Source organism: Rhinoraja longicauda, chromosome 8 (genome assembly GCF_053455715.1).
Source record: "Rhinoraja longicauda isolate Sanriku21f chromosome 8, sRhiLon1.1, whole genome shotgun sequence".
NCBI classification, from domain to species: Eukaryota; Metazoa; Chordata; class Chondrichthyes; order Rajiformes; family Arhynchobatidae; genus Rhinoraja; species Rhinoraja longicauda.
Genome location: NC_135960.1, coordinates 61,185,760 through 61,201,393, shown reverse-complemented (window position 1 = coordinate 61,201,393; position 15,634 = coordinate 61,185,760). Strand labels below are relative to the sequence as shown.

The 15,634-nt window shown below is 40.8% G+C and overlaps 1 protein-coding gene across 2 annotated transcripts in view; it reads left to right on the top strand.

The window, feature by feature from the left end:
• Positions 1 to 15,634, top strand: part of hibch (3-hydroxyisobutyryl-CoA hydrolase) — a 99,493-nt gene that overhangs the window by 69,939 nt on the left and 13,920 nt on the right. For both annotated transcript variants that reach the window (XM_078404565.1, XM_078404566.1), the window contains exons 8-11: positions 4,831 to 4,976; positions 7,053 to 7,139; positions 9,815 to 9,867; positions 14,381 to 14,462. In XM_078404565.1, coding sequence (XP_078260691.1) covers positions 4,831 to 4,976; positions 7,053 to 7,139; positions 9,815 to 9,867; positions 14,381 to 14,462 — 368 coding nt within the window. The remainder of the gene's footprint in view (positions 1 to 4,830; positions 4,977 to 7,052; positions 7,140 to 9,814; positions 9,868 to 14,380; positions 14,463 to 15,634) is intronic.

Here is a 15,634-nt window from a genome sequence, read left to right as displayed (position 1 = left end):
TGATTGCAGAGATTTGTAGAGGTAGCCTGGTCCATCACACAGACCAGACTTCCCACCATTAACTCCATCTGCACTCAATACTGCCTCGGAAAGGCAGGGGACATAATCAAAGACTTGTCCTACCCTGACATTCCTTCTCCCTGCTCCCATCCAGCAGATGGTACAGAGGCCGCCAGGCTTGGGAACAGCTTCTTCCCTCTGTTATCAGGCTTCTGAACAGTCCTTCCATAGGCTACAGTACTGTCCGATTCACCTCGATCCCAAATGTAACAATGGACTTTGTGGAATTGACGCCCTACAATGCTGAGAACAATATTTTGCAATCTGTATCTTTCCCTTTCCTCTACCTATTGTACTTGAGTTTAACTTAATTGAATTTATGTATGGTATATCTGATCTGTTTAGCTAGCTTGCAAAACAAAGCTTTTCACTGTACTTAGGTAAACGTGATAATAATAAACCGAAACCTAAATCTAAACTCTGCAATTCTCTTCATGTTCTAGAATTATTTTCCTAACTCTAGTGACAGATCATCTATTTTTCCATGTTCTAAGGTGCTAGTTTAGTTTAGGTTAGAGATACAGCACGAAAACAGGCTCTCTGGCCCACAGAGTCCTCACCAACCAGCGATCCTCGCACACTAGCACTATCCTACACTCGAGGGACAATTTACAATTTTACCAAAGCCAATTATCCTGTACATCTTTGGAATGTGGGAGAAAACCAGAGCACCCGAGAAAACCCACGCGGTCACGTGGAAAATGCGCAAACCCTGTACAGACAGCACCCATAGTCAAGATCGAACCCGGGTCCCTAGCGCTGTGAAGGCAGCAACTCTACTGCTGTGCCACTGTGCCGCCCCGCTACTTGAAACAGAGGAACAAAGTTAATGTTTCAGCTCGATGACCTTTGATCTAAAGTCAATAGTTAAAGGTATGTCATCACCACCTTCTCAGGGGTGATTATGGATGGGTATTCATTTCCCATGAATGACTAACAATCTGTATTTATAGCTGGCAAACCTGTAGACTCTGTGAACAGAATTGAGCCATGGACATTTCCCATTGCAGCGTTATTTGTTGTTAACCAACCACAATGCCTTGGCATTCATTAATTATTTTTCAATTAACTGGATGGATAGATAATTTCCAAGGGAAAAAATGCCGGTGTTGTGTTTAAAGTTGTGTGTCTTTGAGATGAAAACTGCTACAGTTTTTTTTCCCCCCATGGCCTTGTTCATGCTATAATTGTCCTTCTGAATAGCAGTGGTTGCAGGTTTAAGGAATGCCATTGAAGATTTTCACTGAGTATCTGCAGTGGCTCCTTGCAAAGAAAAAACACTGCAACCAAAGTGTGGGGTTGACAGTGGAAGACAATGTTGAACATAGAGAATTGGGTCTATCTAAGTCAGGTGAGCTTCTTTACACAGGGTGCAAGTCAAGTGTCAAGAGTGTTTTATTCTCATCTGTCCCAGATAGAACAATGAAATTCTTACTTGCAGCAGCACAACAGAATATGTAAACATAGTACACTATAAACAATATAATAAACGAGAGAAAAAAATAAAATATACACTTACAAATACACATATATATAGATCATGTATACACGCACACATACGTACACACATCTCTTGTGTTTTTCTGGCACTAATTCAACTATATCTCGGACATGGTGGTCTGCAGCACAGGGGTTCCGCAGGGAACAGTGCTAGCTCCATTCTTGTTCACCCTGTACACTGCGGACTTCAGGCACAGCTCTGCAAACTCCTATCTACAGAAGTTCTCTGACGACTCTGCCATCGTCGGCCTCATCACTGGGAACATCCACGGAATGGACATCGGGATGGTGGACTCTTATAAGTAACTGGATGTTTACCTCGATAATAAATTGGACTGGACCGAAAACACCAATGCGCTATACGAAAAGGGCCAGAGCAGACTTTATCCGCTGAGGAGACTCGGGTCCTTTGGAGTGCAGGGGGCACTCCTAAGGACCTTCTACAACACGGTGGTTGCATCGGCCATTTTCTATGGAGTGGTCTGCTGGAGCAGCAGCATCTCAGCGGCGGAGGGGAAGAGACTTGACAAGCTGGTCAGGAAGGCCAGCTCTGTCCTGGGTTGCCCCCTCGACTCAGTGCAGGCGGTGGGAGAGAGGAGGATGATGGCAAAGTTAACATCGCTGCTGGACAACGACTCCCACCCCATGCAGGACACTGTCACTGCACTGAGTAGCTCCTTCAGTGACAGACTCCTTCACCCCAATAGAAGGAGAGATATAGGAGGTCCTTCCTTCCCGCTGCTGTGAGACTGCACAACCAGCACTGCTCCCAGCAGACGAGTCAACAGTAACAGTTAAGGAATACACAGTAAACTGATGACAATTTATCCTTGTCTTTACTTTTTTTTATAATGAATGATCTCTTGCTATCCACTTTGTTGCTGTAACACTGTAAATGTCCCCGGTGTGGAACGAATAAAGGAATATATTAACTAAGTAAGAGAAAATAATCCTTTGTATGTCTAACTTTTACCTCGTTGGTGGTGAAAATGCTTGTGGGAATATACCATTGCTTAAATTGATAACTCGGATATTATATACATCATCTTTAAGTAATTTCCCCTTACCTTTGCAACAAATTTATTATTTCAACTGAGCCACTGCGGGCTTATGTGGATTTAGACGTGTTGACAAACAATTATTTGTGAGGTGCTTGATCATTCAATCACAGTGGCAACTGTTTCCTGCTTTTTGTTCTCCTTGGAAAGGAAATTTTATTTTTCTTGTTGGTAATTTCTCCTGCCTTAATCTCATTTTTGTGATAGGCCAACATTGCCTTCTCTCAATTGTGGATTAGGCCTGCTACCATTAACAATTATCAGAACAGCCTACAAAGTAATAGCATTTGCAGCATTCCTATAAACAACAAACAGACTGCAGTATTTTCTATTTTGTCCCACAATGTAAATTTGAGTGTAATTGAAGTACACTGAAATTATCAGTTTTATTATAGCTTTTTAGTTTTTATTTTGGATTTGTAATATCTTTTTGCTCCAACAATTTTTTTTACCGATGTTTATTTTCAGTGGAACAGAGAAAAATCTATGGGAGTGTATTTGACTATTTTCCAAAGTGACAAAAAACATTATAGTTACATTTGTAGAATTCTACTTGTGGAATTCCACTCCCTCATCCCAGTGAGAGAGAGGGATACAAGCTGTTAGGATTTTCAAGTGTAATAATAGTTAATGAATATAAATTTTCTGAATGTATATTTGTCTTGAAGAATTGTTAATTGCCCCTGGTAGTTTGAGCTTCTCTGCAAAATGAAATAGCAGCTCGCATTTATGGATTGTCTTTAATTGGGAAAGGCATCCAGGGTGTAATAACAAAAAGATATTCACGCAAAGGAGAAAGCCTTAGACATGTGTGTGATCAAGAGAGTGGGAGACGGTATCCTTGTGCATCTTTATCAAAGACGGGTGCTGGGCATTTAAATGTATGCAGAGGGAGATGGTGGGAATTTCTGGGCTTGATGCTCAGGCAATTGCAAGGAGAGTGGAGTGGAGAGCGGCCACATTAAAAGGAATGGAGAATTCAGGACTTCAGCAAGAGATGAGGAGATCTAAAGTCATGAAGGAATTTAAACACGAGGATAATAACTTGCAGTTGAAGCAGGAGATTGAGTGCTAATACAGAACACAATTGGATACTGGTGCCAGAGTTAAGAGTGAGCTGCAGGTGAAAGGTAGGAGGTCAGTTAGGGAACATTGCACGAGTTGGCTGTGGAAGCAACAGACATGGATGCCGATTCCAGAAGGAAATTGGCTGAGATAAGGGCAGAGGTATGTGGCTTTGTGGAGGTGGAAGTAAGTGGTCTTTGAGAAGGATTGAATGAGGCCAGAATCCTGAGATGCTGAGGTTGTAGACAGTCTGCATCAGTCATCGGCCGTGAATGAGAATGGGGAGAATAATTCTGACGATTAGTAGGACAAAGTTGCAGAGGTTAGAAGGGCATGGGCCAAACGCAGGTTGGTGGGAGTAGTGCAGATGGGGCATATTGGTCGGTGAGGGCAAGTTGGGCCAAAGGGCTTGTTTCCACACTCTACGACTGTAGGTTGCAGTTTGGATGCAGGCACTGGCTGGGCTTCAAAGAGGTAGTGCAGAAGCAGGGTTGACTGGCATCAGGGTTGGCACATGAATGTGAGCCAACCTCAATCCCTATCTTTGAGATGATGTAGTAAAACATTCGAGTGAGCAAGACGAGGGGACTGGGCTTCCTTGTGGGTCGTGAGGCAATGGTGCAGGAGCAGGTAATTAAGCCGAGTCCATAAAGACTGTTGATCACCTGTTCACACTAGGTCTATGCTATCACACTTTCTCATTAACTCCCTACACACTGAGGGCAATTTACAGGGGGCCAATTAATCTACAAACCCGCACGTTTTGGGAATGTGGGAGTGCGCCAGGGGAAGCCCAAGTGACCCGAGGTCAGGATCGCACCTGGGTCTCGAGCGTCGTGGGGCAGCAGCTCTACCAGCTGTGCCACCGTGCTGCCCTTGTCGAGGAATAATTGAGAGAAAAGGATCAAACACTGGATTAACGGGGATTTAGAGTCGGCTGGAAGGCCAGGCACAATCAAAAGAAGTAAAGAAATATGTGGAATTTAAAAAACAGGAGCAGCTTTTGAAAAATTAAATTCTTTTTAGATTAAAGGACCATATAATTGGAAATGCATTGCAGTTAAATAAACATCTGAACTTTAAAATGATTTTTTCTTTAATTAAGTGATTGCCTTGTTGACTGCAACTTGAGTGTGTTTGTCCACAGGTCTGTTCCCAGATGTAGGAGGAGGTTACTTCTTGCCAAGACTGGAAGGGAAACTTGGCTTGTTTCTTGCCTTAACAGGATTTAGAATTAAAGGGAGAGATGTGCAAGAAGCTGGAATTGCTACTCATTTTGTAAAGTCTGAGAAGGTAATCTTTTGATTTTTTGTTTGTTACAATACACTAAGTAAAATTCGAAACGTAAAGCTGGGAACAATTACGTGAGAATATGACCTATGCGGTCGCCTTATTTAACTTTCAGGAACTAAGGTGGTAATTGTTGCACAAACATCAGATTTGGCAAACACCCTCCTTCAGGAGAGCCAAGCTGATGTGATTATTCGTTTGCCAAGAACACGACTGTGTTGAAGATGAACTTGTTCAACGCACTGAATTTAACAAAAAAAATTACACTGTCAATGATTTATGTTTCCAAAACCTTGATTGAAACAATATAGTTTTTCTCTTATTTGTAAACCCAGTGCAAATCCCCTGGAATTTTGAAAGTGGATTCTCCCTTGAGGGCGAAGCAATAAATCTTAGGATCCATGTTTATGTTGGCTGGAAATTGGTTGTGAGTTTAGTTTACAAAGCACAAAAGCGGAATATTTTTGTGTGATTAAAACAGAATTCTAACTGAGCAACAGTCTGAAAGATCCTGTCTTTATGTTAGAAATCTGGGGTCAGTCTTTCCGGAAAGGAAATCTTATAATTAATAAAGCAACTTTTGCCTTATAACAGCAAGTGGAGTTCTTTTTTTGTTGTGGAGTCATTTATAAATTTCAAAATCCAGCAGCTGGAACCCTTCAAAAGACCCTGATAGTGACCAGAGCACTTGGCCTCGGGTTTAGACTGAGGCATAGATTTTGTTCAGGAAGCTGAGCAAAAGTTCTATACTTTTCTTTGAACTAATAGCGTAGGACGTTTTGTATCCACCTGATAATGCCTCAGTTGAATACCTCATCCATTGTGTGGTGCCTGATAGTGCAGCACTCTCTCCTTATAGTGAGTGTCAGCAGTTGTCAGAATTAAATTCTTCTTGCCAATGCTCTGCCCAACTTTCCATTTGATCTATATCCTGTTGTCGACTTTGACTACTTTCCTTGATTCCCACGACACCATGAACTTCCTGCCTTCTGCAGACTTTCTAATAACACCTCCTACTTTCACATCCTAGACTTTTTTAAAAAAATCCAAAACAACAGCTCTGATTCCTACGGTCACAGATTTCCAATCGGAATAGCATCCTTCCAACACTACCCACTGCATCCTATCACCAAGCCAATTCTGCATCCAATTAGCCAGCTCATCTTGAATCCCATGTATCTTCATATTCTGGACCAGCTGACCATGTGGGACCTTGTATAAATACCTTATTTCAATCCATACAAACAGCATCTACTGTCCTGCCTTCATTGGTCTTAGCTAACCCTCAAAAAACAATCAAACTCAAGCTCATGCGAATGTTTTCAAAGCCTGTACATTACCCGTGACCCCATGAACCTCATGAGTGAAAAGGACTGGATAAAAATTGGTGTATGTCCCTTGTTATGGTTTAACAATGTTTTTAAAGCAAGGCAGAACCTTTATGTTGTTGAGTTCGCAGGTCTATATTTTGTCTGGTCACTCTGAAGAGCCAAATGCAAACTTGAACTACTAAAGTGCTGTGTTAGAAATACAGACATTTGCCAGGTCATTACTAACACTTCCGTCAGATTTCTCGGAATCCATCTCATGAGAATTGGTCCATCAGAAATGCATGGGAGAAGGAAAAAAGCTTTTAGATACATTTTGTACTGCGAAAGCAGAAATTATAGAATGGAACATTACTCCTGTATGTTTAAAAATCTGATTCAGCATTTTATTCCGGCAGTTAATGGTCGATATCTGAACTGTAGCAATTATATTAAGAGACAAGTTTACTGTTCAGCAACTAGCTGGTTTTGGTCCAGTGCATTTTGAACATGCGGCTTTAACACTTTATATCATTTCCTTGTACAAATCAATAAATGGTCGGAACTGATCAAATTTCTTATGCTTCAAAGCTATTAAATGATTTTTAGGCAAAACAAGCCAAGATCATGTAGGTAATACAATTTAAACTATATTTTGAAGTTGAAATTAAATTAATTATAAAATCTGTTGATATTGTACAAATAAGCTATTATACAAATTATATTTCTTCATTTGTCTCAATGTATTCATACTGACATTCTTTTTTTAAAGATTCCTGCTTTGGAGAAAGATTTGGTGTCTCTAAAGTCTCCTTCAAAAGAGGATGTTGCAGATTTATTAAATTCATATCATATGAAGGTACAATGATCTCCGAATATGTCATGACGTGGCCACTGCCTTTGCATCGGTTTTCTTAGCCCAGTGGGTCGAATCGGAACCCTTCTTCTTGTGGCCTCGATAATAGGTTAAATAGAGACTCAAAGAACTGCTTATGCTGGTTTACAAAAAAAAATCAAAGTGCTGGAGTAACTGAGTAAATATTCTCTCGCATTCTTCCAGCCTCAGTCAAAAGCTCTAAACCATAAGATGCAGCCCTGCATGACAGATCAAACGTTCCAGAGAGAAGATCAAACTTACCACTTTCACAACATTAAATTATGTGTTTGTGCCTCGGCATCAAGAGCGTGACTTTTCATAATTTCATTTGTGAACTACAGGTTTTTGCAGTGATGTGTCCTAACTATTTTCATGCTCCTGTAGCTTCCACAGCTACTCGTGTCTCTGAGAATTAGTTGCATTTGTAATAACAGATGTTGTGTTGCTGTAGATAATGGTGGCTATTACCTCTGAATATTAGTACATTGTTACCACACCCTAAGCTTAAAATACAAGAAACATCAATATACTGCACCTCATTATACTACAGTTTTGGATATGCTGTGGGTATTATCTACATGGCCCAAGATAGTTTAGTTTAGAGATACAGCATGGAAACAGGCACTGGAGCTCACCAAGTCCTCACTGACCATTAATCACCCGTTCACACCAGTTCCATGTTATTCCACTTTCTCATCCATTCCCTACATACTAGGGGGGAAATTAACAGAGACTAATTAACCCAGGAACCCTCACATCTTTGGGATGTGGAGCACCTGGAGGAAAACCATATGGTCGCAGGTAGAACATGCAAACTCCACACAGATGGCACCCGAGCTCAGGATCAAATCCAGGTCTATGGTGCTGTAAGGCAGCAAGTACTGTATCTCCCAGAAATTAGTTCTGCATATAACATGGATATGAAAGTTGCCTTCAGTACCTGCATTACACATTGTAGTTGTCAGCATTACATATTTGCATTACATGCGGCCTGAAGAAGGGTCTCAACCCGAAACGTCACCCATTCCTTCTCTCCAAATATCCTACCTGTCCCGTTGAGTTACCCCAGCATTTTATGTCTACCTTCGATGTAAACCATCATCTGCAGTTCCTTCCTACACATTACATGTTTGTTCATCTAAGTAGATGAAGTTTTCCATTCTCTAAAATATTGCTTTGTAAATGATCATATTTATATTTTATCATGGGTTGACCAACTCTGCCATTGGTGGCATAAGAATCTTCCAATGGGCAGGAATTCAAATATCTCCTCACTCACCTCCATCCAGGGAGCTAAACAGCCCCTCCAGATGGAACAGATTCACATACTCCTCATCCAATCTCACCAACTGCATTCAGTGCTCTCGATGTGGCCTCCTCTACATTAGTTTGACTCAGTGCAGGTTGGGAGACCACTTTGCCATCTGGAGCTCCTGGTTGCTAGCCATTTTAATTCCACCCCCCATTCCCACACCGACCTGTCCGTACTCTGCACCGCCATTGCCATTGTGAGACCAAACTAGTGGAAAAGCTTCTCGTATTCTGCCTGGCTAGTTTACAACAGAATGACATGAACATTGAATTGTACAGTTTCAGGTAACTCTGTCTGTTTCTCTCTCCTTCTGATCTACCCAGGTCCTCCGACACACACCTTTCCAATTACCCAGCCCTCTGACCCCCAGTTTCTTTCCTCTTCCCCATCTATTCCATCTGACCATCACCCACACACTCCTGCCTTTGAAGCCTCCATCCCCAATACCCACTATTCCCACCAACCTCTAACCCCCACTATTTCCATCTGCTCACCGTCCCTTCCTTACTTGGTTCCAGTCCTCGCCTTCCTTTCTTATCAGACTCCATTACCTGCAGCTCTATGTTGTCTCCACTTATCACCTCCCAGCTACTGTCGTTATCTCCACCCTTGGATCTACATACTACTTGCTCACTCTTGCCCTACTCTTCCCCTTCACCTCTTTATATTTGGCTACCTAACCTATGTTCTTCTAGTCTAAATGAAGAGTATCAACCTGAAATGTCAACCTGTAATGTCAAGGATCCTCCTGCAGATCCTACCTGGCCTGTTGAGTTCCTCTATCAGCTTGTGTTTCCCTCTTGATTCTGGCATTTGTGATCTCCATTTTTGTGTATCAAATTTTTATGCATTGTTAATACCTACTACAAAGCAGATACTTAACATGGTATATCTAAAGTAAGTTCGTTTTGAGTTAATAGTTGGCAGGTGAACAGTTACAGATAATGTTCAAGTAATGTAAACAAATACAAATGAAGAAGGGTCTCGACCCAAAACGTCATCTATTCCCTTTTCTCCAGAGATGCTGTCTGGCCCACTGAGTTACTCCAGCATTTTATGTCTATCTTTGGTTGAAACCGACATCTGCAGTTCCTTCCTAAGCAAATAGATTGTTTTACATTGCCTTACCTCGTTTAACGCTTTTTTAAAAGCAGTAGCTTGCTGTTATGGCATTATTTATTTTTCATTTAAAAATCTGCTGATTCCTTGCAGTTGTACAAATTGGAAATTAATCTTCTGATACTGCACACATAAAATATGAACAATAAACTTTTACAATACGGTTGCTATAGACCTTTAAAGCTGAATAAACAAAAATATTTATTTTTCCTCTTTCTTTTAACAGTGCAAAGCCGATGATAAATTTGTCTTAGCAGAGCATATGGACAAGATTAATAGGTACTGTTCTATCTGGGATGACCATTAGTATGCAGATGTTGTCAAGTGTCGTAGTTGCCATTTACTACTTCATCACTCTAACACTGCAACAAGCCTATCATGTGTACATTCAGTTTCTGCATATTAAGCAGGAACTATTTGGACCAAATATGCAGTTTATAGATGTACGTTCAACACTTTATGCAAACAGTTTTCCTAATTAAGGATCACACTGACAATGCATTATCAATAATTAAAGAGTTATAGTTCTTAAAAATTCACTAGCTGCATTTAATTTATTGAGTTTATCCACTCCATGAGTTTGTCAACTGCTCCCCTTGGAACCCTCCACATCCCCGAGCTAATGCTTGGATTCATGGTGTAATGAGGCAATGTAGACACCTGATCATGCCTGATGTTGCTGCTGTGTGATGACCCCCTATTGATAGATATGGGTGCAGCTGGATAATGGCACGTGTTCTCCATCCCAACTCCCACTTCCTGTAGCATCAAATTGTAGATGTCAGGTGAATTGTAAATTCTGTTAAAATCCTCTGGCAACTCATTCCATCCTCTGTGGAATAGTTGCCCTCCCAGTTCCTCTCTTGCCTTAAATTATGCACTGGGGAAATGCATCTGTGGTTATTCACCCAACCATGTCCATTTTGATCTAATAAACATCTATCAGGCCTCCCCTCAGCCTCCTATGCTCAAGGTAAAAAAATCCTCTCTATCCAGCCTCTCCTTGTAACTCAAACCCTCCAGATCCTGATAACATCCTAATAAATCTTTTTTGCACTCTTTCCAGTTTAATGGCATTGTTTCCTATAGCATGACAACCAGAACTGTGCACAGTACTCAAAATGTGGCCTTGCCAATGTCTTGTACAACTGTATTGTGATAACCCAACTCCTGTGCTCAGAAACTCGCTGATGAAGGCAATCCAAGTGTGCCAAGTGCCTTCTCCATCACCCTGCCTGCTTGTACTGCCACGTTCATGGAACTATGTGCATGCACCACTAGGACTCTCTGTCATACATAATTCCCCAGAGCCCTACCATTTACTGTGCAAGTCCTCCCCTGGTTTCCCAAAAATGCAACATGTGTATTTATCTGAATTAAACTTCACCTTGATCCAATTGGTTAAGATTCCATTGTTATCTCTTACATCCTGCCACTTTTCCACCATTTTTATTATCATCAGTATATTTACTGACCATGCCACTACATTGTTAATACCAATAATGAACAACTGTGTACCCAGTATTGATCCCTGTGACACACCACTTGTTACAGGCCTCAAGTTTGATGGACTGGCATTGATAGGCAAATTAAAAGACTGATATAACTTGATAACTCAATTATGATAAAGAAGTTGTGAATTATTAGTGTGTGAGATGTTTAGAAAATCCTTGTTTATTACGTGATTTCTGCTCAATTAGCTGATCTTCACTGCTTTAGGATGGTTCATTCCTCCTTGCATGGGAGTGAAAAGCCAATGAAGTTTCTTCAAAAACTGGGATGTGTATTTTTCTTAAAGTCCAACCAGAAGGGTGTCACGGTGGCGCAGTGGTAGAGTTGCTGACTTACAGCGAGTACAGCACCAGAGACTTGGGTTCAACCCAACTATGGGTGTGTCTGTACGAAGTTTGTACGCTCTCCCCGTGACCGCGTGAGTTTTCTCTGAGATCTTCGATTTCCTCCCACACTCCAAAGACATACAGGTTTGTAGGTTAGTTGGCTTGGTATAAATATAAATTGACCCTAGTGTGTGTGGATAGTGTTAATATGCAGAGATCACTGGTCGGTGCAGACTTGGTGGGCCGAAGGGCCTGTTTCTGCGCTGTATAACTAAATTAAACTAAACTAAACTAAATTGAATCAAACCAATGGAAATCCTAATTCGTGCAGCCTGATGACCAATCTCACATTTAAGTCATTTTTAAATAATCTATTTCATACATTTTTTAGTTTAAGCATTGCTGAACTAACTGGGAAATCTCCCTTATCAAGCCCAGTGAAGTCAACTTTAATAATCCAAAATATATTTGTTTTATATTAAAAAATCATTCGCAAACATTGGCCGATCTCCAAACAGCATGCAGCATTTTGACTTGTAAATGTTTAAGGTGTGAGCTTCAAGAGCAGAATTGAAACATGTTTTTTTAATGTGTCAAATAAATGTTTTGTTTTTATAGCATGTTAAATGGCTTGCATTTGCTTTGAAAAAATGTTATGTTCATAGAAACATAGAAAATAGGTGCAGGAGGAGGTCCTTCGAGCCAGCACCGCCATTCATTGTGATCATGGCTAATCATCCACAATCAGTAACCCGTGCATGCCTTTTCCCCCATATCCCTTGATTCCGCTAGCCCCTCATTCAGTGATTTGGCCTCTACTGCCTTCTGTGGCAGAGAATTCCATAAATTCTCAACTCTCTGGGTGAAAAGGTTTTTTTCTCATCTCAGTTTTAAATCTCCCCTTTATTCTTAGACTGTGGTCCCTGGTTCTGGACTCCCCCAACATTGGGAACATTTTTCCTGCATCTAGCTTGTCCAGGCCTTTCATAATTTTATATGTTTCTATAAGATCCCCTCTCATCCTTCTAAATGCCAGTGAAATCAAGCCCATTCTTTTCAATCTTTCCTCATATGACATTCCCGCCATCCCGGGGATTAACCTCGGAAACCTATGCTGCACTGCCTCAATAGCAAGGATGTCATTTCTCAAATTAGGAGACCAAAACTGCACACAATACTCCAGATGTGGTCTCACCAGGGCCCTGTACAACTGCAGAAGGACTTTGTTACTCCTTTACTCAAATCCTCTCGTTATGAAGGCCAACATGCCATTAGGTTTCTTCACTGCCTGCTCTACCTGCATGTTTACTTTCAGTGACTGGTGTACAAGGACACCCAGGTCTCGTTGCACTTCCCCTTTTTCCTAATCTGATACCATTGGGATAATAATCTGCCTCTTTATTCTTACCGCCAAAATGGATAACCTCACATTTATCTACATTATAGTGCATCTGCCATGCATCTGCCCATTCACTCAACTTGTCCAAGTCACCCTGCAACCTCCTAGCATCCTCTTCGCAGTTCACACTGCCACCCAGCTTTGTGTCATCTGCAAATTTGCTAGTGTTAATTCTAATCCCATCATCTAAATCATTAATATATATTGTAAATTGTTGTGGCCCCAGCACCGAGCCTTGCGGCACTCCAATCGCCACTGCCTGCCATTCTGTCAGAGACCCGTTTATTCCTACTCTTTGCTTCCTGTCTGCCAACCAATTCTCCATCCATGTCAATACCCTACCCCCAAAACCATGGGCTCTAATTTTGCCTACTAATCTCCTGTGTGAGACCTTATCAAAGGCTTTCTGAAAGTCCAGATGCCCTACATCCACTGGCTCTCCTTCATCAATTTTACGTGTCACATCCTCAAAAAATTCCAGAAGATTAGTCAAGCAGGATTTCCCCTTCATAAATCCATGCTGACTTGGTCCAATCCTTTTACTGCTATCCAAATGTGCCCTTATTACTTCTTTAATAATTGACTCCAGCATCTTCCCCACCACCGATGTCAGGCTAACTGGTCTTTACTAATCTTTTTCTCTTAACATACCTAAAGAAGCTTTTACTGTCCTTCTTTATATTCTAATCCAGCCTGCCCTCGTTCTTCATCTTTTCACCCCGTATTGTGCTTTTTACCTTCTGTTGTCCTTCGAAAGTTTCCCAATCCTCTGGCTTCCCGCTACTCTTTGTTATGTTATACACCTTTTCTTTTAGTTTTATTCCATCCCTAACTTCCATTGTCAGCCACGGTTAACTCTTACTCCCCTTAGAATCTTTCTTCCTCTTTGGAATGAAATGATCCTGCATCTTCTGGATTATGCCCCGAAATTCCTGCCACCGTCATTCCTGCTAGGATCATTTTGCAGTCGACCTTGGCCAGCTCCTCTCCAATGGCCTCATAGTCCCCTTTGTTGAACTGCAACAAAGACACTTCTGATTTAACCTTCTCCCTCTCAAATTGCAGATTAAAACTTATCATATTATGGTCACTACCTCCTAGCGGTTCGTTTACCTTGAGTTCCCTTATTAAATCTGGTTCATTAGACAACACTAAATCCAGAATTGCCTTCTCTCTGGTATGCTCCAGTACAAGCTGCTCTAAGAATCCATCTCGGAGGCACTCCACAAACTCCCTTTCTTGGGAACCAGAACAAACCTTCTGATTCTTCTGCTGTCATAAAGTACACACCTTTGGGAATTTATTTTCAAATGCATTTTGACCTCCAGCACTTTTTGTTGTATACTAACTACTCATGCAAGGTTTTGTTTTTGAAATATTTAATGATTTAGTGTAAAGAGATTTTATCACTTCATTATATGCACAGCTGTAGGGTGTAGGTTGGCCAGGTTCCCAAGATTATTTGCAATGATTAACCAATTGACCAGGTATCGTGCCTACACAGGTCATGTACCATTTTTTTTACAGATCTTTACAGATACATTCTGCTTTACAGGCTGTTTAAAACCAACAGTGTAGAGGAAATAATGGAAAATATGAGACAAGATGGAAGTCCATTTGCTGTTCAACACTTGGAGGTACAGTACTTTAAATAGATAACAGTTATACTTGAGAGATTTACACTTAATAAAAGCCAAAAGGATTTTACAGATGCTTCTCTAATTTTATACCAACACTGATCTACAATGCGTAGGAAAATAACTGCAGATGCTGGTACAAATCGAAGGTATCACAAAATGCTGGAGTAACTCAGCAGGTCAGGCAGCATCTAGGAGAGAGGGAATGGGTGACGTTTCGGGCTGAGACCCTTCTTCAGACCGATTATGTAGATCAGAACCACAAACAGAATGGTATCATTGGAACCTCGCTGCACCTTAATATTGCTTGTTGTGTTTGTTTCAAGGTACTTTACTGATGCCCCAGGCATCTCCCACATGTTTGTTAGGCTCTGCCAAAGCTGAAAATGGGAGAGATTGTGCAGCCTTCCCCTCGACCTTTGGTTGTCTAATTGACCACTGCTATTAGCCATGTAATGGAAAAACAGAGCTGATCAACTCTATCTGTGACCTCCTACTCTTTTGCATGGACCTTTCATAAAGCCCAACATTTTATTTTACCATTTTAATAGATTCCATCTGTTGCAGGTCCCTTGTTTTTGCACTTGATGTTAATGTTCTTCAGTGCATTTACCCCCAAATTTCCTCAGTGTTATTGCTAATTGACTTTCGTGCAGGTCTTTGATGGAACTCTAAATATTAAGCTAGGACTTTTGTGTGTATTGACATTAATTGGTACATCTTGACATTTTTTTTTACTTAATACGTCATCACTGTATCCTAATTTAGTTAAGTACTTTAACACAGAAAGAGGTCATGGAGGAACTGAACTAGAAAATAATTTGATATTGTTTTTTATATTATTAAGCAATTTAAAGTTGGATGACTCACAGGTTGATAATGATTTTAAATGGATATTTTTTTTTTTGGCAGAATTCAATTCAATATATTTAGATATATTTTTAAACCTCAGTCTCTCTTAAATAATAAGGTTATAAGGTTCTGCCTGACTGTGCTGGTTCACAATAGATTTAATGTTGCTGAAATACAAAAAGGTTTGAGTATACAATTGAGAGAAGAAACACTTTTCAAATGGATGTCCTCCAGGATCACCAATCCTGCAACATTGAGGAACCCCAGCATTGTACTCTACCATTTTAAAGGGATCTGAACAAAATCTTTACCACATCCTT